This window comes from Pseudoliparis swirei, chromosome 16, assembly GCF_029220125.1.
Source record: "Pseudoliparis swirei isolate HS2019 ecotype Mariana Trench chromosome 16, NWPU_hadal_v1, whole genome shotgun sequence".
Lineage (NCBI taxonomy): Eukaryota > Metazoa > Chordata > Actinopteri > Perciformes > Liparidae > Pseudoliparis > Pseudoliparis swirei.
Window position 1 is genome coordinate 4852327 of NC_079403.1, and position 27478 is coordinate 4879804.

Genomic DNA, 27478 nt, shown 5'->3' on the forward strand with positions numbered 1-27478 from the left:
CAATCGCGGTGAGACGAGTTCACTTCAAATGAGACTTATTGTTGATGTGGTTATTTTTATTGAAACAGAAACTATGAACCGAGTTTCATCACAACACACGTAATACACATGGAAGAAATGTGGAAGAAATATGTAGCTCACTTCGAGTCTAACTTAATGATCCTTTCACCTTTTGGGTGACTCTGGGCCCGTCTTCCAATCAGGGGGTAGGCGGTTCAATCCCCGCCCTAGTCGATGTGTCCATGAGCAAGGCATTTAACCCTGACCTGCTGTAGCTGTGTCTACGTTGTGTGAATGTAACATGTAAATTGTCTTTGAGTACCTTTAAAAAGCGCTATATAAATGAATATAAAAACCTCTGATCCAGCCAGGCTCCTCCCACTTCCTGCTCCTCCTCAGACAGCTCCTCCCACTTCCTGCTCCTCACGACTCCTACAAAACGACGCTCTTTCGACGAGGTCCATGACCTCTACTTTGTAATTCAACCAAGACACTTTATGATAAAAATGTGAGCAATAAAACCTCAAACTTGTGTTGTCAGCTCGTTCTGCTGCCCCCTAGTGGCCAACTAAGGTACACATATAAATTACATTTTTATGAAAGAAATACAATATTGACTGAAGCCAGGGAGATAAATCTAAAGCCTCGATGCATCCAGCACTTTATTTGTAGTGTTTCTTGAGGTCAATCTTTTCCCCTCGGTGACTTGATTGCAACAATATTTGCAGGTTGCTGTGATTTTGTTGCACGACTGGATCCAAGTGGACGAATCAGCGCTTTAATCAGCTGAGCTGTCACTTTTACACCGGCCACTAAAATAGATTTATCACAACTCAACGAAGCGATAGCACGAAGTGAGGCAGCTCATTATTTCATGCTGGAGCCACACGGAGCGTCGAGGTAGAGCCGCAGGGATCGATTCTGTTGGCTCTGGATCACAAACATCACGCATGTTAGAAATTAAGCTTCAATCTACTCAAATCACAGTTATTGAAATATTCTAAATATTTAATATAAATATAAATAATTAGTTTTTTCTTTCTGTGAACATATAATTGTCTTTACTTCTTTTTTAAAAAATAGCTTTCTTTAAAATTACATTTTGCTATTCAATTCCATCTCGAGCTGATTAATTATTATTATTTATTTTTTGAACTCGATGTGAAAAATATGCATGTCATCGTGTGCTTAAAAATTTATAATTTTTTTAATGCCGACGTGACCACGCCTTACACATGTAGTACTACACAAAGTACACGTACATACGATATATATATACTAATATAAATACTATTTAAATAACAATGCAGAGTAGGTGATCTCAAAGTTACACAGCTAAACTCACATGATGAGTAATGACACGTATGTATTAATATAGACATATAATAGTATAAAATCTAATAAAACATAGTACAAGACACAATATTAAAGCATATATGTATATATTATAGACGTGTTAGAGGTTATAAGTGGTGTGTGTGTGTGTGTGTGTGAGTCAGCGCTTATACCTGCCACTGATAATGAATGTCAGAGGGAGGCGGCTGCCGGGGCCCGGAGCACGACGCCGTTTACAAAACTATAACAAGGAAGTATATCTGCTCGTTATCATCCATCACACTTACTCCCCCCCTCCTAACACACACACACACACACACACACACACACACACACACGTTAGAGACGCACACTGAAAGACACCCACGCAGACGCGACAGGCTCACGTTGCCATGGGAACTGCGGAGATAAACGGACGAGACACGATGTGTGTGTGTGTGTGTGTGTGTGTGTGCGTGTGTGTGAGTGTGTGTGTGTGTGTGTGTGTGGGGGGGATTGTGGCAGGTCAGAGGGAAAAATCAATAAGTGGTGCACGCTCTAAAAAGCAACGCCAATCTCTCCGATGCCGTCCATTAGCACCCTCCATGTCCTCCATCGGCCATATACATGTATATATATATATATATATATATATATATATATATATATATATCAGTGGTGGGCCGTCAGGGCCAGCAAGGCCTTCTCTGCTGGCCTAAACATCATCAGAATATATATAGATTTTTTTATAAATGTTCCCACAAATATGTATTCAATTATTCCCCAGAGTAAGAGTTATACTCTTCATTTCATAGCGTTCCTCTTGGTTGCGCTGCTTCCAGCCCCAGGTTGAGATTTGGAGGGCTGGTCTTTATGTTAGATCTTTTATCCAATCATATTCAGCCATCGTGTGTTGCCAGGGGGCTAAAATCTGCCCGTAGGCCTTCAGAATCAACATTGCGGGCGCTGGTAGCTTCAAGTGAATGGGAATGACGATGTTGTGTCAACCAATCAGCTTTAGAGTTGGCTCCTCTAGGCCTTCTAGAAGGCCCCGGAACCGGCACAGGAGCCAGCAAGCAGGCGGAGTGCTGCACGTCTTTTGATTGGATAACCAATATTGAGAGGCGGGGCCTATGGGCAGGTATATGCAGAACCTCAGAACTAGGAAACTGAATTTGATAAACGAATTAATTCGCGTGCTACTAAGCTGTTTTTTCAACCCACAATGGTGGAAGGAGGAGAAGATATGGATTTGGTCGAGGATATAATTATAACGCCATTCTCAAGACGAACTTTAAGACCGACGCCGACGCTACAAAGCCCGTCACAGGCGGGGAAGGGGTTCGCTCGCCACTTTCAAAGTTCCAACTACGAGCGCTACCAAAGGCTCAGACTCCGAGAAGCTCTGCACACCGGACTGCTGGGGATGCCTGTTATTTGCAAGTGATCGATTTGGTGTTTGGAGCCACACTGGCTTTGCAAACTTGAGTTGTCTAACCAAGGCAGCAACGAGACACCAAAGTACGGCTCGGCACTTACAAGCATCGGTGCTTTGAAAACTTCTGGGGACACGGAGCGGATCTACAGATCAACGAACAAGCGCGCAGGGCAACCGATCTGCACAATGAACAGGTGAAGAACAATAGGGAAATATTGAAAAGACTCATTAATTGTGTCATGTGTTTGGGTAAACAGGAACTTTCATCTTCATCATCACTGTGAAACTGCTCTGGTGACAATGCGCTGTTTAGTGAACACACTGTTAACAAAGTTGGACTTAAAGCTCAAAGTTTGTGGACCAGAAATGGATAGAAGAAGAATATTAATATAACTCTGTTGCACTCGAGTATGTTCTTGCCTATTAGTTGAACTGTACTGTATTGTACTCTTATATATGAGTATATGTACATATATAAATGTATATATATATATATATATATATACAGTACATGTATACATATGTACATATGTATATATATTTACTAAATATATAATTCCTGAGGTGTTAATAAACAAGACAATATATGAATATCATAGTAAGAAAGACAATAATTGAGTAATATTGGACTTAACCTTTGAACTTCCCTAAAATGTGGACGAACTAAACAAGACATTTGAAGACAAGTTTTATTATTTTATGACATTTTAGGCAAAAAAATGAACGGTACAAATAATTGACACGTCAATTGACAGTGAAAGTAACTGATTAGTTGCAGCCCAAATATTTTGGGTCAAAACTATAAGAGTGGAGAAAAAGAAAAGGTGGTCATATCCAGATATATATATGGATAAATATATATATGGATATATCCATATATATATATATATACATATATGCAAATATACATATATATGTATATATCAATTTTATATATTTATATATGTATATAGGCATACAAATGTATATACAGGACTGTCTCAGAAAATTAGAATATTGTGATGAAGTTCTTTATTTTCTGTAATGCAATTAAAAAAACAAAAATGTCATGCATTCTGGATTCATTACAAATCAACTGAAATATTGCAAGCCTTTTATTCTGATTTATTGCTGATTATGGTTTACAGTTTAAGAAAACTCAAATATCCTATCTCTAAATATTAGAATATCATGAAAAAGTATACTAGTAGGGTATTAAACAAATCACTTGAATTGTCTAATTAACTCAAACAACACCTGCAAGGGTTTCCTGAGCCTTGACAAACACTCAGCTGTTATAAATCTAAATCTTTTTTTTACTTGGTCTGAGGAAATATTAAAATTTTATGAGATAGTTTAGAGTTTTCTTAAGCTGTAAGCCATAATCAGCAATATAAAAAAAAAAAAGGGTTGCAATATTTCAGTTGATTTTTTATGAAACCAGAATTCAAGACATTTTTGTTTTTTTAATTGCATTACAGAAAATAAAGAACTTTATCAAAATATTCTAATTTTCTGAGACAGTCCTGTATATGCATATATATACATCTATATATATATGCATATATATGTATATATACATACACTGTATATGTACATATATATGTATATAAATAAACATATATATATGTATACAGGACTGTCTCAGAAAATTAGAATATTGTGATGAAGTTCTTTATTTTATAATTAAATTAAAAAAAAAAAAAAAACATTCTGATTCATTATAAATGGAATCATTACAAATATTCTTTTATATTTTTTTATTTTATTCTTTTATAATTGCTGATTACAAAACTCAAATATCCTATCTCTAAATATTAGAATATCATGAAAAGTATACTAGTAGGGTATTAAACAAATCACTTGAATTGTTCAATTAACTAACACCTGCAAGGGTTTCCTGAGCCTTGACAAACACTCAGCTGTTATAAATCTTTTTTTAACTTGGTCTGAGGAAATATTAAAATTTTATGAGATAGGATTTTAGAGTTTTCTTATGTAAGCCATAATCAGCAATATTAAAAATAAAAGGCTTGCAATATTTCAGTTGATTTGTAATGAATCCAGAATGCATGACATTTTTGTTTTTTTAATTGCATTACAGAAAATAAAGAACTTTATCACAATATTCTAATTTTCTGAGACAGTCCTGTATATCACATATCAAAGGGGAACCCACACACCTACACACACTCATTGTTGTTTACCCTCACAATAAGTCTTAAAAAACACTTTGACATCATTTACATTTTTTAACTGCCTTACAAGTACAGAAGTATGATACACGTTTTAAAAATCATTTAAAAAGTTATAAAAATGTGGTTTAAGAGATAAAATTGTAAATATTAAACCTCGTTTTGTGTTTTATATTTATGCTCAAACATACAGTAATATTGGGTCGTCTGATAAATTCATGCAGACATTGATCTGATGTATAACTCTCTACATCTGTTCTCACTATACTTTGAATAAAAACAGATTATTATACTTATGATATTTTTGTAGTTTGGATTCTTGAAGAAACGTTACGTTCTTGATTCTCGTTGTTCTGAGTTGGTCATCGTGTTTCAATAAACTTATTTTAAGTCACTTTGGATAAAAGCGTCAGCTAAATGACATAACATTTAATATTTACCATAATATTTGACGTAAAAACCAGTATAATCATTGTATTGTTACTTTAAAAATATATATATATATTTCTTTTATATATATTTTTTATTTATATATATATATATATATTATATATATATTTATTCCTAAAGGATCTCGAGTCACTTTGGATAAAAGTGTCAGCTATATGACATAAAATTTAATATTTACCATAATATTTGACCTAAAAACCAGGATACTCATTGTATTGTTACTTTAAAAATATATATATATTTCTTTTATATATATTTTTTATTTATATATATATTATATATATTATATAAATATATATATTTATTCCTAAAGGATCTCGAGTCACTTTGGATAAAAGCGTCAGCTATATGACATGAAATGTAATATTTACCATAATATTTGACCTAAAAACCAGGATACTCATTGTATTGTTACTTACATTTTTTTCAAATATTTTTATATATATAAATGTTTTATATATATATATATATATATACATATTCATTCCGAAAGGATCTCGAGTCACACTTACAATACGAAGAGGGCGCATGTAGTAAAAAGTGATAGCGTCTTTTCTCCAATATTTCTATGATCCATAATAACTTCAGTCATGATTTATGTACCTGTGGAAAAAGTTTTAAAATATGTTGCAGTGACAATAAACAGCAGTGCTTTAACAAACGGCTTCAGTCTTTAACATTTAACATGAAAGTGTGTTTTCCGTGAGAAGAACTCATTTTGTATCGTCTGCCGAGTTCAGCGTTCATCCGCCTTTTTGTCTGGCAGCTCTGGGCTGGTTCAGGGTCACGCTGGGGTCAGAGGTCAAAGGTCACCACACCCGGCAGGACTCTGCGCCGCGGTTCATGACCGACGACTCGGGGCAGCTGAACGCTTTCCGGAACTCCTCGAAGTTGCTCATCGCTCCGATAACCCTGCAGGGCAACATGGTGGTGGAAGGTCAGGGTGTGTGTGAGAGTGTGCGTGTGTGTGTGTGTGAGTGTGTGTGAGAGTGTGCATGTGTGTGTGTGTGTGTGTGTGTGAGAAAAAGTGTGTGTGTGTGAGAGAGTGTGTGTGATGGAGTGTTTGTGTGTGAGTGTGTGAGGGAAAGTGTGTGTGTGTGAGAGAAAGTGTGTAAGAGTGTGTGAGAGAGTGTGTGTGTGTGCGTGTGTGAGTGTGTGAGAGAAAGTGTGTGTGTGTGAGAGAAAGTGTGTAAGAGTGTGTGATAGAGTGTGTGTGTGATGGAGTGTGTATGTGTGTGAGTGTGTGAGGGAAAGTGTGTGTGTGAGAGTGTGAGAGAAAGTGTGTGAGAGAGTGTGTGTGTGTGCGTGTGTGAGTGTGTGAGAGAAAGTGTGTGTGTGTGAGAGAAAGTGTGTAAGAGTGTGTGAGAGAGTGTGTGAGAGTGTGTGTGATGGAGTGTGTGTGTGTGAGAGAAAGTGTGTCAGAGTGTGTAAGAGAGTGTGTGAGAGTGTGTGTGTGATGGAGTGTTTGTGTGTGTGTGAGAGAGTGTGAGTGTGTATGTGTGAGAGTGTGTGAGATTGTGTGTGTGTGTGTGACTGTGTGTATGTGAGTGTGTGTGTCCATGTGTGTGTGAGTGCGTGAGTGCTTGTGTGTGTGTGTGTGTGCTTGCGAGTGTGTGTGCGTGTGTATGTGAATATGTATACGTGTGTGTGTATATGTATGCGTGTGTTTGTGTGAGAGAGAGTGTGTGTGTGTGTGTGTGTGTGTGTGTGAGTGTGTGTGTGTGTGCTCACCTGTATTTCGGAGGACTGTGGGCTCCACTCTGGACTTGGTCCTTTGCTGCTTCTGGTCTGTAGGAGTTACATCTCACCTACAGGTACAAGGTGTTGATGATGTCATCGCAGTACCAGCATTTATAATGTACCTGAATATAAATGTCGCAATACCACGGTGTATAATTACTCTATAGCAAGTATGTCGTGCTATAAGCATTAGAATAAAAATATATATAACTAGAATGGGCACTCAGTAGAGCGCATACCTTCGCATATCACAAGATTGGGCATTGAATTATGAACATTTTGGCATTAGTTGCATGCCAATTGGACAAAAATGTATCGTGCTATGGTAAAAAAAAGAGTTTGACCTTTCCATGACCTTGACCTTTGACCCGATCGATCCCAAAATCGAATCAACTGGTCCCCGGATAATAAACAATCATCCCACCAAATTTCATGCGATTCGGTTCAATACTTTTTGAGTTCTGCGAAAGATTTTGACCTGTTCATGACCTTTGACCTTTGACCCGATCGATCCCAAAATCTCATCAAATGGTCCCCGGATAATAAACAATCATCCCACCAAATGCGAAGGTAATTACCAAAAGTAATTACCAAAAGTACTCAATGTGCAGCAATGTGTTCATGACTTTAATTTTTCAGCTAGTAAAGCAAGTTTTGTATCATTTAAATGTAAAATAGTACAATGTTTGCCTCTGAAGAAATACTAAAATACAAGTATAAAGCATACCCAATTAATTACTCGTATAAAGTACAAGTACCTCAGAATAAAACTTATTTTTTGTTGATTTATGGAGTAATTTAATGTTGCACAGCTTCAGATTGCATAGCTCATAGATTTAATAGGAAACCGTTTTATAATCTCAGTCTGATGTTCGTAGGTTAACGTCCACTGTGAGAATGTTTTTTTGGGGGAGGGGGCGTGGCTTCGGAAAGGCGCAAAGAACCGCTCTCGCTGGGTGAGGCGCTAGCTAGCGGCCGCGTGTCTCCTCACATGTGCGTAGCTGAGGAAGAACAGCTGGTTGTTGCTCAGTGAGACTCCGGGCAGCCGAGACTCCTCCACGCCGCCTCTGCTCACCTCCACCCACCGCCGGTACGCCTGCACACACACACACACACAAAAACAAGTGAACGTTTGGCTTCTTACCGGTACACGATGAGTTTCCGCGCGTTGATACTGGTATTCACTCTGGCGCTTTAGCATGCATTAAAAAGCATCAACTTTATAAGTTAGACTTCAAATTTTACATGAAAAAAGGTCAAAGAAGTCGCCCTATTTTTTATTTTAAGAGCAGCTGTTGTTCTTTTTATGAAAGTGTCATGTATGGAAACACACCGCACCCTGAAAGACTCTCTTATTCCTCCGTTGTCCGCTACGTTTTCCGCCAGAGTCCTCTTTCCCCGAACCTACGGGACGAAACAAAACAAGCACACGTTATCCTTCCCCGAGTGTTTACACAGTTCATTCTGGAGCGAGGTGACCTCACCCCGGCACCCTTTGCTATCGACGAAACATCAAACAAGTTCAAAAGAAATAAGCCAGAAATGCGGTGAAAATGCAGTCAAAGATGCCTGGGAAGTGTCAAACTGGCTCGGAAAGAATCTTCTTGACTTCGTTATTTTAGGGAACTATTTTGAGCTCACTGGAATTAAAATTCTGGAGATTCAAAGCCTTACGTTTAGGCCCGCCTCCTGCCAGTGGTAGCCATTATACTGGTCTATCATGCACTGGGTCTTCTCAGTGAAGGCTGTTATGGACGAGTTGGTCCACCACTGGCCCAGGTTGCCATTTTTGTCATACCTGCGACCTGTTGATGAAAATCATTTTAAAAAATTAATAAAAAAAGAAAAAGAAAAATCCTCACAATTGTGTTGTAAACAGTGTTGGGAGTAACGCGTTAACGCGTTACTGTAATTCCACTACTTTTTGCGGTAACGAGCGTGTAACGAAGTATTTTTTTAATCAACTAACGCAGTTACAGTTACTGAAATTTAAATGAGTTCGTTACATTACTCTCACTCGCTAAGTTTTTTTTTGTGAAAAATGAACACTTGCAGACAAGAAGACAAGCTAGGCTACTTTAGCTGCTTCTGATCTGACATCGCAGGACCTTGGTGGCGCAATGATATTGTAACGTCTCGGACGTTATGGACTGATGACACGGAGACGGGACGACGTTATTACTCCTCCTTTATTGGGCATCCACCAACACAGACAGCTGCTCCTCTCGGCTCAGCAGCTCGAACGTCAACAACAACGGTTCCCGTCAACCACCCGTAACTTCCGTTTTCCGACAGGTTAACCCGCCTCCTCTACTCTGCCAATCACAGGCACGCCCCCTCGACCAGCACGCACGGTGCCACACTGTGATTGACAGCCACTTCCAGTGTTGCCAGGTCCGCGGTTTTTGCCGCTGGTTGAATTTTGTGTCCGCTGGTTCGGGTAGACCTATTTTGCATGCAAATTACATGAATATCTTTAAATAAAAATCCATATTTTAAATGAAATAATTAATTTATACCCAAATCCTACCAAACTGACTCCAGATCAGCACGTACACGCCTCACTGCACCCCCCCCCCTCAATTATATGCAGCACCTCAAGGCACCTTTGTTTTCTCTTTTAATTAGTGTTAATACTGTGTAGGCCAATCACTTTTATTTCATTGGGCCTAATGTGGTAAAAAAAAAACACTGTTAAATCACTGAGACAGTTATTTTGTATTAAGTTAACTAAAAAAGGGACTTTTGTACTCCTGCTTGATTTGAAGGCCTGTTGCCCTGTTGATTGCAATAAATAGGTCTACAACATATGTTTATTGTGTTTGACTGTTCAGTACTGTTCATGACATTAAAAAAGCAGACATAAAAGTTACTTTCCCTAGTAACTAATTACTTTTGATATACAGTAACTAGTAAAGTAATTCAATTACTTTTAAAAGAAGTAACTAGTAACTATAACTAATTACTAATTTTCAGTAACTTGCCCAACACTGGTTGTAAATCTCTATCGTCATGTTTTGGTTTGTTCCCGTCGGCGTTTCGTATATTTACCGTTATTGTCAAAGCCGTGCGTGAACTCGTGTCCTACTATCACCCCGATGGCGCCGTAGCTTAACGACCTGGGAGAAGAAAACAAAGTGAAATAAACAGCTAAATCACCGACTGAGACGAACCGTTAGCTCGGCTGCTCACAGATATTCTGACAGCTATTGAGCTAACGTACTTCGAGAGCATTAAATAATCTGGGACACTCCAGCGTGAGCAATGCTAATAGCTGTCGCGTCTCACCGGAACGCTACGTGTCGCGTTACTCAGCTAGCTGAGCGGGAAAATTAGTCTGGAAAATGCACTTACGGTAAGAACGTAAACGTGACACGTAAACGTTTAAAAACTGTATTTTTTCCAATGAGAAGCCTTTTTTCTTGAAACTGACAATGTCCTTAGTTTAGCTCGACTGCTCACAGATATTCTGACAGCTATTGAGCTAACGTACTTCGAGAGCATTAAATAATCTGGGACAATCCAGCGTGAGCAATGCTAATAGCTGTTGCGTCTCACCGGAACGCTACGTGTCGCGTTACCCAGCTAGCTGAGTGTGAGACATCTGGAAAATGCACTTATGGTAAGAACTTAAACGTGACACGTAAACGTTTAAAAACGTGACACGGAAACTTTTAAAAACGTGACACGGAAACGTTTAAAAACGTGACACGGAAACTTTTAAAAACAGTATTTTTTTCCAATGAGAAGCCTTATTTCTAGATACTGACAATGCCCTCAGTTACGCTGACATGGCATTGCAGCTTTTTCCAAACTAGCTTCTATTTTTTAAGAATGACTCTTTCATAGACGACATAACAAATGTATCTTGGAGTAAAAAGACATTTTCAGAAACAAACTACTCGATAGGTTTTCGGCGTGAAAATGCAAATGACCGTCCTGTGAATATTTTGTGATGAGAATTGGTGACAGTTGCAACACTTTTTAATTTAAAGGTCTGAATATATTTAAACAGGCAGAGGACGAACTACCAAGATCCTTTTGACCCAGGGCAGCATCTGTCCAATACTTTTAAATATCCGATATATCTTTGTTTTTTTTAACCTGCCGTATGAAAGCATTGAGAGTTAAAGAAAAATGTTTGTCAAATATTTAGCATTGAATTAAAGGACGATGTGGATAGGCCTCATGGGCTGTCATGGCCTCTGGAGCGTGTTGACTTCTCTGTGGGTTATGTCAGATTCATTATTTCAGAGCAACAACAAAAAGAGCGTGATGTGGCCTTTTTCTCTCGGGTCCGTAAATCACATTTCTTTTTAATCTCACCTCGGATACTCTCTTCCCCAAAAGAAAGGTTTCTGAAGCTCTCCGGCAGGAAACCCTATAATGAGGAGATGAAAACAGTGTTTGGTCCAGACAGGATTCATTGTCCTGCAGAAGGTCGGGTACATTTGTGTTGTTTTTTCTACGTCAGCCCGTGTGAGGTTGTAAATTATAAAGCTCGATTTCTCAGGGGACTGACTATTAAAAAAACACATCACATCTCACCTGATTTAGACAGCACCTGTCCTCTATTGTCAGCTTTGGTTTGTTTTTAATGCAAATTTCTAATTATTTCTGACACTGAAATGCCCACCCAGCCACTTTAAAAAGAACAACAATCCCTCAGGTAATGTATCCACGTCGTCCTGTCTGGGCCGAGCTTCAGAAGTTAAGAGACTTCAGAATAATTAAACTGAACACTGGTCTCAGTGATCAAATCACATGACGTAGCTTACGGATTTGATTGGTGGAGGAACTGTAGAAGGCGTTCACAGTCGTTGGGTTTGTGAACCACCTGCAACACACACACACACACACACACACACACATGATGGCCTGTCAACCAGGAAGTAAAACACAAAGTGCGAGGTGGGCGGATACGAGGTGCTGCGGCTCACTCTGTTCGCGGGACGCTCTTTCGGAGCCAGGTGAGGTCGGACTGGGCGATGAACTTCAACGTCTGCAATACATTCCCGTAGTAGTCCTTCTCACTGAACCTGAGCTAGAACACACACACACACGCACACGCACACACTGTTGAGTACCGCACTACTTTACTTTCAAAAGAATAAACACAAACGTAAGCTCAAGTTGGGAAAATAGAGGAAAGACACTATGAATTTTAAATTGAACTTTGTTTATTTTAACTATTAAGATTTAAAATATATATTATATATGTATAAAATAAAATTATATTTAATACAAATATTTTCTTTATATATATATATAATTTATATATATTCTATGGATTTTATATATACATATATTATATATATTTATATAAATATATTATATATTTTTATAAATATACTATATACTTATATATATACTATTTATATATAGTATATATCATTATATATTATATTATATATATATATAAATATATATATTATATGTGAGAATCACACAGTCCCTGCATCACTAGATGAAAGTAAAGGAAAACCATATATATTACAATAAACACAAACATTATAACCTTTTTCAAGCTAACTTATTCCTCAGTTTTGCGTTGGTATTTGTGATGCTCGGCTCCAGAACTCGTCAGTGAGACACAAACCTGCTTTAGGTCTTCGTTGAGGAAGGTGTTGTTCAGGATGAACTCGGGATAGCCGACTTTAGCCATGACTGCATGAGCCTTGAGAGAGAGACACACACGAGAATTTACATGTTTACATAACCATGAATATAGTGGAATAGGGACACATCATGTTACAACCAATAAAGAGTGAGAGTCCAAAAATATGGCTTTGATGCATGAGAAATAAAGAGATGGTGGGAGAAATAAAGATGTAGCAGCTAAATGTGGCCAATCAAGAAAACTCAAGGTTTGACCTGGTTTGTTTACATGTTTTCAATATTGAGGAAGAGGAGGAGGAGGACTGTGGTCCAAGGGGAAATTTACACCATGAGAGGAAAATGTTTACAACGACAGTAAAATGAAGGCTGGCAGCGCCGTGACGAAGGTCTGGAATCAAAAGACGTGTGAGGTGAAGCAGAAAGTTATGGATTCTCATCATGACCTGATTTAAAGCTGCAGCGGACCATATTTATATCGAGCATAAACGACACCGTTTGGCCACCGCAGAGACCACGAAGCCGACCTTCTCCACGGCCTTCTTCTTCGTTGGTGGGTCCATCCAGTCGTTCTCCTTCTCCAGCATGTCGATGAAGGCCCAGCGAACGCCGTCGATCAGCTCCTCCATCTGAGGAGCACGCACACGCAGGTCAACTGGAGGAGGCCGCTTGCAGAGGATGCACACACACACACACACACAGACACACCCATCTCCATCACGCAAACAAAATACACTTAAATCAGTGCGCACATCTGTTGCAGATGTACACAAAACCTGCGCACTTGACCCTCGATCTGGGACGTGGCGTCGTCTCCCGAGCACACGCACCATGTGTTTCTTGTCCTCCTCGAAGTGTGTGTTGACAAAGAGGCGCCCGGTGGCGTAAACAAGAGAGTTATCCACGTAGTTCACACACTTGTCCCAGCGCGGGGTCAGGGAGGTGGTTCCCGTGGTTACCTGGAGAGGAGGGGAGGGGAAGAGACGGAGGAGATGCAAGGTGACATTGCGTCTTCCTCCACACGCCCAGAACTTACAGTGATATATATATATATATATGTTTATACATGTATATATATGTATATATATATGTATATATATATATATATATATGTATATATATGTGTCTATATATATGTCTATATATGTCTAGACATATATATATATATATATGTAGATATTTGTCTGTATATATATATATATAAATATATAAATAAATATATATAGACACATATATATAAATATATATTGACACATATACAGGACTGTCTCAGAAAATTAGAATATTGTGATGAAGTTCTTTATTTTCTGTAATGCAATTAAAAAAACAAAAATGTCATGCATTCTGGATTCATTACAAATCAACTGAAATATTGCAAGCCTTTTATTCTGATTTATTGCTGATTATGGCTTACAGCTTAAGAAAACTCAAATATCCTATCTCTAAATATTAGAATATCATGAAAAAGTATACTAGTAGGGTATTAAACAAATCACTTGAATTGTCTAATTAACTCGAAACACCTGCAAGGGTTTCCTGAGCCTTGACAAACACTCAGCTGTTATAAATCTTTTTTTACTTGGTCTGAGGAAATATTAAAATTTTATGAGATAGGATTTTAGAGTTTTCTTAAGCTGTAAGCCATAATCAGCAATATTATAAGAATAAAAGGCTTGCAATATTTCAGTTGATTTGTAATGAATCCAGAATGCATGACATTTTTGTTTTTTTAATTGCATTACAGAAAATAAAGAACTTTATCACAATATTCTAATTTTCTGAGACAGTCCTGTATATATATATATATATATATATGTGTGTCTATATATGTATGTATATGTCTGTATATGTGTGTCTATATATACATATATATATATATATATGTATATATACTGTATATATGTCTATATATATGTTTGTGTGTACATATATATGTATATATATATTTCTATATATATGTCTATATATAGACATATATATATGTCTATATATATATACAGGACTGTCTCAGAAAATTAGAATATTGTGATAAAGTTCTTTATTTTCTGTAATGCAATTAAAAAAACAAAAATGTCATGCATTCTGGATTCATTACAAATCAACTGAAATATTGCAAGCCTTTTATTCTTATAATATTGCTGATTATGGCTTACAGCTTAAGAAAACTCTAAAATCCTATCTCATAAAATTTTAATATTTCCTCAGACCAAGTAAAAAGATTTATAACAGCTGAGTGTTTGTCAAGGCTCAGGAAACCCTTGCAGGTGTTTCGAGTTAATTAGACAATTCAAGTGATTTGTTTAATACCCTACTAGTATACTTTTCATGATATTCTAATATTTAGAGATAGGATATTTGAGTTTTCTTAAGCTGTAAGCCATAATCAGCAATATTAAAAGAATAAAAGGCTTGCAATATTTCAGTTGATTTGTAATGAATCCAGAATGCATGACATTTTTGTTTTTTTAATTGCATTACAGAAAATAAAGAACTTCATCACAATATTCTAATTTTCTGAGACAGTCCTGTATATATATATATTTCACTTTGAGTGTTTTAATGTCATCTCAAGACATTTTTCTTCTCAAAGGCATTTTTCGGATCACCTGATTTTGTTCAAATTCTCCAGATAAACTTGTCTTTGATACATTTATTTATTCAAACACTGGTTTTGTGTTCGCCTGACCGACTATGAAGAACAACAACAACAACAACAACAATAACAACAACAACACAAAGCTCAAAGGAAACGAAGCAGCTACAAAACATGTCTACAACACGCAGCAGCGTTTAAAAACCCTCAGTGTGATACTATTCAGGCTTCATCTTGTACGATCATAACAGTTACAAGCAGGGCGGTAAAAAGACATTAAATAAAAAATGCTCTTTTTTTATTATTAATTGGATTGTCATGTTTTATTCAAGCCGGTTTCAGATGCTGTTTCAAGGCCCCGTTCGGAATGCCAGGAATGCAAATCTAATGGGAAAATGTTGAATTCCTCTGAGTTATGGGCCCATAAGAAATCAAAATGCAACACACTGAGTCAAAAAATCTACTTAAATCAAACCTATGAAATATATCTCAGGTTTTTAAACTCCAAAAAAGGTTAGAGAGTCATCTGGGGTTGTCATTTGGGATGAGTTCAGCCCCATGGATTTATAGTTTGTGAAATACACGATGAATTAAGGCCTCTTCTTGTATACAGTAGAGATATGTAGTATAATTTAAACCAAATTCCAGTGTTTCACTTTCCATACATGGTGTTTAACATACGACAGCTACAAGAGCTACAAACCATCCATCTATACGAGGTCAAACAGCTGTGTTACAGTGAGTTTAGATGGTACTTCTGCCTAGCAACACATTGCATTCGTTGAGTTCATCTAAAAACATAAATAATATCCAAATGTCCAAATACGGAGATGGATTTCGTCAAATTATTTCGGTACCAACCCGAGCGAAGTCCAGGTATCTGTAGAGGAAACGGCGGCTCAGAGTGGTGATCCTGGATAAGACCGACCGCCACTGTACGTAGTTAGCTACGGTCCTGGAGAGAGAGAGAGAGAGAGAGAGAGAGAGAGAGAGAGAGAGAGAGAGAGGGACATTAATTACATGTAATCTCATTATACACTATAATATACTTATAATGAGACACTGCGAGCCCCATTGTGTGCTCATCTGTCATTGTGTTAATGTGTGTGTGTGTGTGTGTGTGTGTGTGTGTGTGTGTACCTGCTATCTGTGGTGTCGATGAGCTTGAACAGGTCTTTGAAGTACTGCGGCGCTCGGACGATGACGAGCTCGGAGGAGGAGATGGACCGAGCCGGGTCGGCGTCGGACTCCACCACGGCCTTCACGAAGCCCAGCCAATCAAACTGCGGACAGCGGGGAGACGTACACAGCAGAGGTCACGTGTATAACATGGAGGAATAAAACATGTATTTACACGCAATTGTGTTATTTTACTGCTTTTTGAACTATTTTTTTTTTTTAAAGAGTTCATGTCAGTTCCTCAGGTCATGTACACTACCGTTCAAAAGTTTGGGGTCATCCAGACAATTTCGTGTCTTCCATGAAAACTCACTTTTATTTATCAAATGAATTGAAAAGGTTAGACAAGGTTAGACATTGACAAGGTTAGAAATAATGATTAATATTTGAAGTATTAATTTTGTTCTTCAAACTTCAAGCTCAAAGGAAGGCCAATTGTATAGTTTATATCACCAGCATAACTGTTTTCAGCTGTGCTAACATAATTGCACAAGGGTTTTCTAATCAGACATTAGTCTTCTAAGGCGATTAGCAAACACAATGTACCATTAGAACACTGGAGTGATAGTTGTTGGAAATGGGCCTCTATACACCTCTGGAGATATTTCATTAGAAACCAGACACTTCCACCTAGAATAGTCATTTACCACATTAACAATGTAGTGTGTATTTTTGATTCATGTTATCTTTATTGAAAAAACAGTGCTTTTCTTTGAAAAATAAAGACATTTCTCAGTGACCCCAAACTTTTGAATGGTAGTGTACATGTAATTTAATAAATGATAATACATATAGTAAAAGGCTTCTGGCTGCTAAGTCATGACAAGAAATATACAACACAAACCATAAAGAAGGTGGTATAGTTTCAAAAAGCAAGGGGAGATATTAATTGCTATTGCTATTTAGATGCCTTGTTGTTGTTGTTTACCGTACCTGTGGTATGGAGCTCTGTAGGTCAGAGAGTGACATTTTGTTGTACATGTTGTCACTGTTCCGGTTCTCATAAGGAATCAGGAACTGCAGACACAAAGTTTAACGTTAAACAGACATCCCTAAATGAATTCTTTTGGTAATCATTTTAAATCAATTTAACAGTTATTAAACGGTTTAATCAGCTCCGGAGCCGCTGAGGCCCGTCGGGTCACCGCCACACACTCAGTGGGGTTATATTCATCTGACGGGACGTCTTTACATGAGCCACTTTGAGCTCGAAGTCAAGAGCCTCTTTCATTTGGGTCAGCGCTGCTTTCTCTGGAGCTCCCAGCATGACGGCCGTGTCCACCATCCAGCTCAGCAAGGCGGCACGATACTGGACACAGAAAGACAAATGTCATCACATCTTTCACTGCTGTGAGCCGCTGTCACTGCTGAGCATCAGACTCCATCACATCCACACTCAGAGCGAACATGTCTGCTCTCTCTCATGATGACCTGTTGTAAGGGACAGATACAAAGAAAACAGCCGTTACAGCAGAGCGTGTTCCCAAAGGGACTTGAAACACAAAACAACAACACACAACACACACAACAGAGTGAATGGGGAATGTGGAGAATGTAGCATTGATAATGTAGAATGGACAATGTAGAATGTAGAATATAGCAAGGAGAATGTAGCATTGAGAAAATAGCAAGGATAATGTAGCATGTATAATGTAGCATGGTGAATGTAGCATTAAGAATGGAGCAAATATCTTGTGGCATGGAGAATATAGCATGAAGATTGTGGGATGTATAATGTAGAATATCGCTTGTATAATGTAGAATGTAGAATGTAGAATATAGAATGTAGAATATAGAATATAGAATATAGAATATAGAATGTAGAATATAGCATGAAGATTGTAGGATGTATAAATTAGAATATAGCTTGTATAATGTAGAATGTAGAATGTAGAATATAGAATGTAGAATATAGCATGAAGATTGTAGGATGTATAAGTTAGAATATAGCTTGTATAATGTAGAATATAGAATGTAGAATGTAGAATGTAGACTATAGAATGTAGAATATAGCATGAAGATTGTAGAATGTAGAATATAGCATGAAGATTGTAGAATGTAGAATATAGCTTGTATAATGTAGAATATAGAATGTATAATGTAGAATATAGAATATAGAATGTAGAATATAGCATGAAGATTGTAGAATGTAGAAAATAGCTTGTATAATGTATAATGTACAATGTAGAATGTACAATATAGAATGTAGAATATAGCTTGTATAATGTAGAATGTAGAATGTACAATATAGAATATAGAATGTAGAATGTAGAATATATAATGTAGAATGTAGAATATAGCATGAAGATTGTAGGATGTATAATATAGAATGTAGGATGCAGAATTTAGAATGAAAGATGTCAAATGTGGCATGTAGCATGGTGGATGTAGCATGGAAAGTGTAGCATAGAAAAGGTAGAATGGAGAAACATCAAATGGACAAAGCTTCCATCTGGGGTTGACTTCCCCTTCACAATAACAACACAGGTTGTCACAAGTTAGCAGCCCTTCTATCTACAGTTAGCACCCTTTTGCAGCATAAAGTGGAGGTTTTTAAAATTGCTTTCTGAAGATCCTCACATATATAAATATATTTATGTAGAGATGAGGTATGTCCTTAACAATGGATAGTGACAGTATGCTAATAGCCTGACAGTGAAAAAATGTCTAATTCGAGAAAAATGTGAGCTTGCATACTAATTTCATTTTTTATTCCGGTCTAGCGAGGCGGCGATTAGTGGAGCAATCAGGATCAGCTGCTTCTCCCTCATCTCATTTCTTGCATTACGGCTGTCTAGCATTTGTAAAATCTGGAGTCTTGAAAGAAGCTTCGGCTAAAAATTTCTTTCTACACTCAAGCATGAAGGAAGTAGCTGCAGGCGGAGGAGTTTTTAGATGACAGGTAAAGGTGAAGCATGAGCCGGAGACTCACCGCCCGGGCTGAGGAAGAGTTGGTGACGTAGTCCTCCCTGGAGGGCAGAGTCAAGGACGCCTGATCGAGCTGCTCGGAGACAAACAGCGCAGGTTAGCTTCTGCCGCATTATTTTATTATTTTAAAAAAATATCTTGTAACCTTTTGGTCCAGCAATACAAGTCAGAGAAAGGTCAGAGAGAGACACTGCATCTGTTTACACGTCCACGCTAGTGGTTTAGCTCCTTTTATTGACAAATTGTGGCGTTTTTAGACGTTTGCTACCTTAGACGTTAGCTACCTTAGACGTTAGATACCTTAGACGTTAGCTACCTTAGACGTTAGCTACCTTAGACGTTAGCTACCTTAGATGTTAGCTACCTTAGACGTTAGCTACCTTAGACGTTAGCTGCCTTAGATGTTAGCTACCATAGACGTTAGCTACCATAGACGTTAGATACCTTTGACGTTAGCTGCCTTAGACGTTAGCTACCTTAGACGTTAGCTACCTTAGACGTTAGCTACCTTAGACGTTAGATACCTTAGACGTTAGCTACCTTAGACGTTAGCTACCTTAGACGTTAGCTGCCTTAGACGTTAGCTACCATAGACGTTAGCTACCATAGACGTTAGCTACCTTAGACGTTAGCTACCTTAGACGTTAGCTACCATAGATGTTAGCTACCTTAGACGTTAGCTACCTTAGACGTTAGCTACCTTAGACGTTAGCTACCATAGACGTTAGCTACCTTAGACGTTAGCTGCCTTAGACGTTAGCTACCTTAGACGTTAGCTACCATAGACGTTAGATACCTTTGACGTTAGCTACCATAGACGTTAGCTACCATAGACGTTAGCTACCATAGACGTTAGCTACCTTAGACGTTAGCTACCATAGACGTTAGCTACCTTAGACGTTAGCTACCTTAGACGTTAGCTACCTTAGACGTTAGCTACCTTAGACGTTAGCTGCCTTAGACGTTAGCTACCATAGACGTTAGCTACCATAGACGTTAGCTACCTTAGACGTTAGCTACCTTAGACGTTAGCTGCCTTAGACGTTAGCTGCCTTAGACGTTAGCTGCCTTAGACGTTAGCTACCATAGACGTTAGCTGCCTTAGACGTTAGCTACCATAGACGTTAGCTACCTTAGACGTTAGCTACCTTAGACGTTAGCTGCCTTAGACGTTAGCTACCATAGACGTTAGCTACCTTAGACGTTAGCTACCTTAGACGTTAGCTACCATAGACGTTAGCTACCTTAGACGTTAGCTACCTTAGACGTTAGCTACCATAGACGTTAGCTGCCTTAGACGTTAGCTGCCTTAGACGTTAGCTACCATAGACGTTAGCTACCTTAGACGTTAGCTACCATAGACGTTAGCTACCATAGACGTTAGCTACCTTAGACGTTAGCTACCATAGACGTTAGATACCTTAGACGTTAGCTACCTTAGACGTTAGCTACCATAGACGTTAGGCGTTAGCTACCAGACGTTAGCTACCTTGGGCGTTAGCTACCATAGATGTTAGCTACCAGACGTTAGCTGCCTTGGGCGTTAGCTACCGACGTTAGCTGCCTTAGACATTAGCTACCTGAGACGTTAGCTACCTTAGACGTTAGCTGCCTTAGACGTTAGCTACCTTGCCAGGCGTTAGCTACCTTAGACGTTAGCTACCAGGCGTTAGCTACCATAGACGTTAGCTGCCTTTAGACGGCGTTAGCTGAGCGTTAGCTACCCAGATTATTGCTTAGACGTTAGCTACCTTAGATGTTAGCTACCTTAGATGTTAGCTACCTTAGACGTTAGTTACCTTCGACGTTAGCTACCTTAGATGTTAGCTACCTTAGACGTTATTACCGCCGGCGTAGTTACCTCGTTAGCTACAATTCACTGCTCTACAACAATCCTTCTTTAAGATCCATCAAAGTGAATCCTTTTCCTCGCGTGTTTAAACGTCTCCGGCATCTCACATTGGAGTCGGTTGGTTGAGTCGTAGTTGATTAATAGATGCTCAACCAAAAGCACCACCATTAACTTGCTCCTTTTATTTCGTTTGAGTTGTTTTCATTTCATTTTCAATGTCTTAGAATTTAGCACGAATGACAGAAAGATGGTCTGGTCCTTACACATTTGAGGACATATGCTTATTTAGTTTTCTTGACGAGAGTTAAATGACATACCGCTCTCGTACTGACAGCTATTACAAAGCATCCAGTTTGCTTAGGTTAGGATATACAGTTTAGACTGAAAATGTAAGTCACAGCTATGGATGAAATATAGATACGTCTATAAGAGCACTTCTTAACCCTCCTGTTACCTTTGGGTCAATTTGATCCCATTCAATGTTTAACGTCGGTGTTCTTTGGGGTCAATTTGACCCCAGGCTGTTTTTCACTGTGTCAAACATATAAGAAATATCAACTTTTTTTATTTATTTAAAGGGCTCTTTAGGTAGTCAACAAACAAACATAAAGTACCTCACACTTAAACTTGGGAAACAATATTAATTCTAATAATTTTCTGGAGGTTTTAATTGCTGGGGTCAAATTGACCCCGAGGGTAAAATATGTGAGTAAATATAAAGGTAACAGGAGGGTTACACATTGAATGGGGTCAAATTGACCCGAAGGCAACAGGAGGGTTAATCACAATAAGGTGTTTTTTTGTAATGTTGGTTCATATTTTCCAAAACGTCAAACGCAAAACATTTGTAAGAAGTGCTCCCAGTGCATGTCTCACCTTGATGATGTATTGTGAGGATATCTTGTCATCGGGGCTGACGTACAGGCGGACCAGGACACTCTTACTGTGCTGGTTCCTCATCTCCGTCAGAGTCTTCCGGAGGCTCCACTCCTCCGCCGACCACCGGTGCTCCCCGCCGAGCCCATCCCCCACAACGGGCCACCGGAACTCCGGCAGTCGGAGTGTCTTCAGCATGGGTTTGGTGTCCATCTTCTCCAGGATAGCTATGTGAGCACACACAGACAAGGACATTGAGTACAGCATTTTGATTGATTGTTACAATTATTGTTCATGTTTGTATTGTTGTGTTTTTTTCCCACTTGATGTATCTTATTGCTTTTGCTTCTGCAGTGACCTAGATCTGCCATGAGGATTGATAAAAGCCCATCTCGTCTCACTGGAAACTATCACTGTGTCCTTGTGTGTGCTCTCGACTCACACTGCCTTTGTGGGGACCTGTCTGGAGACATGGAGGGTGGGGACAGGTGTGTGTGTGTGTGTGTGTGTGTGTGTGTGTGTGTGTTTGTGTGTGTGTGTGTGTGTGTGTGTGTGTGTGTGTGTGTGTGTGTGTGTGTGTGTGTGTTTGTGTATGTTTGTGTGTGTGTGTGGCTGCATTATTAACATCCCAACGGTGACATTGTGGGGACTATGTTTTTCGACTCGAGGACTCGCCTCCTATATGCGGTGAGAATTAGGTGAAGGCTAGAATTAGGGTAATAATATAGTTGTGTGTGTGTATATTTGTGTATGTTTGTGTGTGTGTGTGTGTGTGTGTGTGTGTGTGTGTGTGTGGCTGCATTATTAACATCCCAAAGGTGACATTGTGGGGACTATGTTTCGACTCGAGGACTCACCTCCGATTCGTGGTTAGAATTAGGTGAAGGCTATAATTAGGGTAAGAATTGATGTGTGTGTGTTTGTGGTTGTGTGTTTGTGTGTGTGTGTGTGTGTGGCTGCATTATTAACATCCCGAAGGTGACATTGTAGGGACTATGTTTCGACTCGAGGACTCGCCTCCTATAGGCGGTGAGAATTAGGTGGAGGCTAGAATTAGGGTAATAATATAGTTGTGTGTGTGTATATTTGTGTATGTTTGTGTGTGTGTGTGTGTGTGTGTGTGTGTGTGGCTGCATTATTAACATCCCAAAGGTGACATTGTGGGGACTATGTTTTTACTCGAGGACTCACCTCCGATTGGTAGTTAGAATTAGGTGAAGGCTATAATTAGGGTAAGAATTGATGTGTGTGTGTGTCTGTGTGTGTGTGTTTGTGTGTGTGTGGCTGCATTATTAACATCCCAAAGGTGACATTGTGGGGACGATGTTTCGACTCGAGGACTCACCTCCTATAGGCAGTTAGAATTAGGTGAAGGCTATAATTAGGGTAAGAATGTATGTGTGTGTGTGTGTGTGTGTGTGTGTGTGTGTTTGTGTGTGTGTGTGTGGCTGCATTACTAACATCCCAAAGGTGACATTGTGGGGACGATGTTTCGACTCGAGGACTCACCTTTGATTGGCGGTTAGAATTAGGTGAAGGCTATAATTAGGGTAAGAATTGATCTGTGTGTGTGTGTGTGTGTGTGTGCGTTGTACTCACTCTCATTCATACAGGAGCGGTAGAGGATCTTAGCTTTGGTCACGGCCTCCAGTTCATCGGGGTCTGAAGGAGCTTCTAGTAGCACTGGCAAAAAACATCAATAAATAAATAACCTGCACCTGGATTTAACTTTTAAGAGAAATTATTCTCGTGTGTTTCCCAAAAAGTGTACAGATGGTTATTTTTTCATCTAGGAGATGAAAAGTGTGGCCGAACACACCTTTGAGTCGGAGGTCGACATTCTGTCGCAGCCACGGGTAGATGCCGAACGAGGAGGAGTCTTCGGGGATCGGGTTGTCCTTCAACCAACCGCCGCAGGAGAAACCATAGAAGTCCTCGCAGGGGTTAACGGACTGATCCATTTTACTCAGAACAGACCCCGCTACAACCAGAATGTGAAACAAGAGTTGGAATAAAAACCTTGGAGTTACGACTGAAAGACTTCACGCTCAACCGGACACCAAGTGTTCACGCTCCTCACCGGCTTCAATGCATTCTGGGGTCAGACACAACTCCTCCTGGCTAGATTTATGAGAAACTGAGGAAGGAAAAAGGAAAAAATAAATTAGGTTGCAAGTGCATTTAACCCGTATTCAAGAAAGTTGCATCTCTTCAAGAAAGCCAAACTACAAAAAGTCGGAAAAGATGTCGAGACTTTCCGCTGATGTCAGCGGGGAGCTCGTTCCACCAATCAGGAGCCAGGACAGCAAACGGTCAACAAACAACAATAAATAAAAATCAGATAATGTTTCCGTCTTTCTCTTCAAATGTGAGAAATGTATTTCCCATACAACTGCTGAGGGAAACGTTTTCTACCGGATTACGGTCACAGTTTTGAACACTTGATTGACATAAATCCGATGATCCGATGTGAGGTCAAAGATCAGGGATGTCGTATATGTGGACAGATTGTAAAGCCCACTGAGGTTGATAAGAGGGCGAAAAGAGAGGGTGAGTAGAGGGTGATGAGAGGGCGAAAAGAGGGAGAAGAGAGGAAGAAGAGGGAGAAGAGAGGGTGAAGAGAGGGAGAAGAGAGGGTGAAAAGAGAGGAAGAAGAGAGGGAGAAGAGAAGAGAGGGAGAAGAGAGGAAGAAGAGAGGCGAAGAGAGGAAGAAGAGAGGAAGAAGAGAGGAAGAAGAGAGGAAGAAGAGAGGAAGAAGAGAGGAGAGGCGAAGAGAGGAAGAAGAGAGGAAGAAGAGAGGCGAAGAGAGGAAGAAGAGAGGCGAAGAGAGGAAGAAGAGAGGAAGAAGAGAGGAAGAAGAGAGGAAGAAGAGAGGGTGCGATTCTAGATTTAGAGGCCAAAGCCTCGTTATAGAGGATGAGTTGCTGGAGCTGTGAGGTCGACTCCACAAGCGGCTCTGAGAGTTGCTCAACGTTGCGTCCACTTTCAGTAAGTACACACACACACACACACACACACACACACACACGCTTATAACTTCGAGCACGCGTGACCCTGGCCTTGGTCTGAAACAACCTCAACAACCTCAACAACCTCAACAACCCCCCTTCTCCGAACGCTGCGTCAGAAACATACACACAGGGTCTAAATACACACACACACACACACACACACACACATACACACACACACACACACACACACGCATGTCTGAGGCTCCAGTGTCACTGCTGATACCGACCTCGTGTTTACTACAGACACACACACACACACACACACGTGCGGGTACACAAACAGACGTTTTCAGGACGTTTTTTAAAAGCGCTTCGTTCGGCATTCCTGCGCCCGGTCATTCGCACGGCTGCAGCCCGGAGGAGGGTCTCCAGTAGAGTGTGTGTGTGTGTGTGTGTGGGGGGGGGGGGGGGGGTGCATACGTCGGCGCTTCAATGCCACCATAACAATGTTCTCTCCCCCCAATAACAACACACACACACACACACATGGAGAGCATCACTACACACTCCTCCTGAACGTAGCGTAGCACAAAGAGCGTAAAGAGCAGCTAGCTTAGCGTGATTTAATCACACGAGTAAAAACACGTTTGATGTTTTTTATCCTTCGACGTCTCCGACTGATCGCCCCCTGGTGGAGGAAACAAAGCATTACACAATGTTCCTCTTTATTGATCACATCGTGATGACGGGAATCTCTCCTGTTCATGTGTTTGTGTGTTTGTCTGTTTGTGCGTTTGTTTGTGCGTTTGTTTGTGTGTTTGTTTGTGCATTTGTGTGTTTGTGTGTTTGTGCGTTTGTGCGTTTGTTTGTGCGTTTGTGTGTTTGTGTGTTTGTGCGTTTGTGTGTTTGTGTGTTTGTGTGTTTGTGTGTTTGTGCGTTTGTTTGTGCCTTTGTGTGTTTGTGCGTTTGTGTGTTTGTGTGTGTGTGCGTCCCGGTGCACCGTTCACTCAGTACGATGACATTTTAATTCTATTAAAAGAAAAAGAAAGCCGCCTTGTTATGGATGATGGGGCCGGATTATTATTATTTGTTTACCGTAAATTGATTGCAGAGAGAGAGAGAGAGAGAGAGAGAGAGAGGGAGAGAGAGAGAGAGAGGGAGAGAGAGAGAGAGAGAGAGAGAGAGAGAGAGAGAGAGAGAGAGAGAGAGGGGGGGGGGCTGCACTGTCATGTCAGTTCAGGAGATTTCTTCTGGATCTGATGCGTTTTCAGCTTTTACAAATCGGCGGCGACTGAACGATGCCTTTTAGCCCGGATAAAAAAACACGTTAAAATGTAAACTTCTTATTATTAACACAGGCGACCGTGATGTGTTTACTTCTTTATTTATTTTAGTTTTGTGTGCTTCACGGTTGTGTATGGTTGTGTATGTGTATGGTTGTGTGTGTGTTTTTGTGTGTGTATGTGTGTGTTTATATGTGTGTGAGTGTGTATGTGTGCGTGTATGTGTGTGTGTGTTTATATGTGTGCGAGTGTGTATGTGTTTGTGTGCGTGTGTGTGTGTATGTGTGTGTATCTGTGTGTGTGTGTATCTGAGCCTTTTTTTAAATAAATAAAAAAAATTAAATATCAATATTTTTAATTAACGCCCCCCCCCCTAAAAATAAACCCCAAACAAAACACTCCCTATCGCCAAACTAATTAATGTCACATTCTGCAGGAGATAATACTCCACACACACACTCTGTCCTCCTTCTCTTTTTCTCTTCTTCTTTCCCAGAGTTCAGCTGGACTCTCCCGGTTACGGGACTCGGAGGTTTGGGGGTGTGTGCGAAACATTATATGAACCAAAAATAGTCGACGTGAAGTCGCCCACGAGGCCTCGCCGGTTATTTACAGTCTGCGTGAAATCGTGGACTATAATCTGAGAGACATTTACCCGGAATTCCTCACAAATTATAATGCCGTGTGTAGAAAACATGTGTGTGCGTGTGTGTGTGTGTGTGTGTGTGTGTGTGTGGTGGACTTACCCAGTATGAGTGCGAGCAGCAGAGCGGCACACACACACACACACATGGCCAGCACTATCCTGTAGAGACGACTGTTGCCCCGCTCGGGTTTGACCCCGCCGCCGCTGAGACGCTCCAGCTCCATGACTGACACACACACACACACACACACACACACAGACCCACACGCACACACACACACACAGACCCACACACACGCGAAAAAACAAAAAAAACTTTTCCCACTTTTCTTTAAAGTTAAATCAGAAAGTAAAAATATCTGGAAGAAAATGAAGTTTCAGAACAAAACAAAGTCCAAAAAAGTTAACTTAACATCTTTAAATGAGACATGTCTT

General features: G+C 39.7%; 1 protein-coding gene and 1 long non-coding RNA gene across 4 annotated transcripts; one reads left to right on the forward strand and one right to left on the reverse strand.

Annotated features, from left to right (window-relative positions):
* Nucleotides 1-4797: 4797 nt before the first annotated feature.
* phex (phosphate regulating endopeptidase homolog, X-linked) lies at nucleotides 4798-27478 on the reverse strand. 3 transcript variants are annotated; one of them, XM_056434363.1, is made up of 22 exons: nucleotides 27144-27478; nucleotides 24241-24297; nucleotides 23980-24141; nucleotides 23760-23843; nucleotides 22161-22387; nucleotides 19437-19505; nucleotides 17697-17813; nucleotides 17438-17521; nucleotides 16466-16608; nucleotides 16187-16280; nucleotides 13563-13691; nucleotides 13260-13361; nucleotides 12716-12793; nucleotides 12057-12160; nucleotides 11895-11953; nucleotides 11443-11497; nucleotides 10168-10235; nucleotides 8791-8921; nucleotides 8455-8520; nucleotides 8108-8212; nucleotides 7108-7184; nucleotides 4798-6288 (listed from the first exon to the last, which is right to left on the reverse strand). In XM_056434363.1, exons 1-22 carry the CDS (start codon nucleotides 27265-27267, stop codon nucleotides 6186-6188), a joined length of 2238 nt encoding a protein of 745 aa, XP_056290338.1. In that variant the 5' UTR covers nucleotides 27268-27478; the 3' UTR covers nucleotides 4798-6185. The 3 variants fall into 3 exon arrangements, with proteins under 3 accessions (XP_056290338.1, XP_056290336.1, XP_056290337.1); XM_056434361.1 differs by having other exon boundaries at nucleotides 13260-13691; XM_056434362.1 differs by lacking the exons at nucleotides 4798-6288; nucleotides 7108-7184; nucleotides 8108-8212 and having other exon boundaries at nucleotides 8222-8520; nucleotides 13260-13691.
* Nucleotides 8126-16685, forward strand: LOC130206411 (uncharacterized). Its single transcript, XR_008834102.1, has 2 exons — nucleotides 8126-8206; nucleotides 16498-16685. It is a non-coding gene; the product is annotated as an uncharacterized LOC130206411 (long non-coding RNA).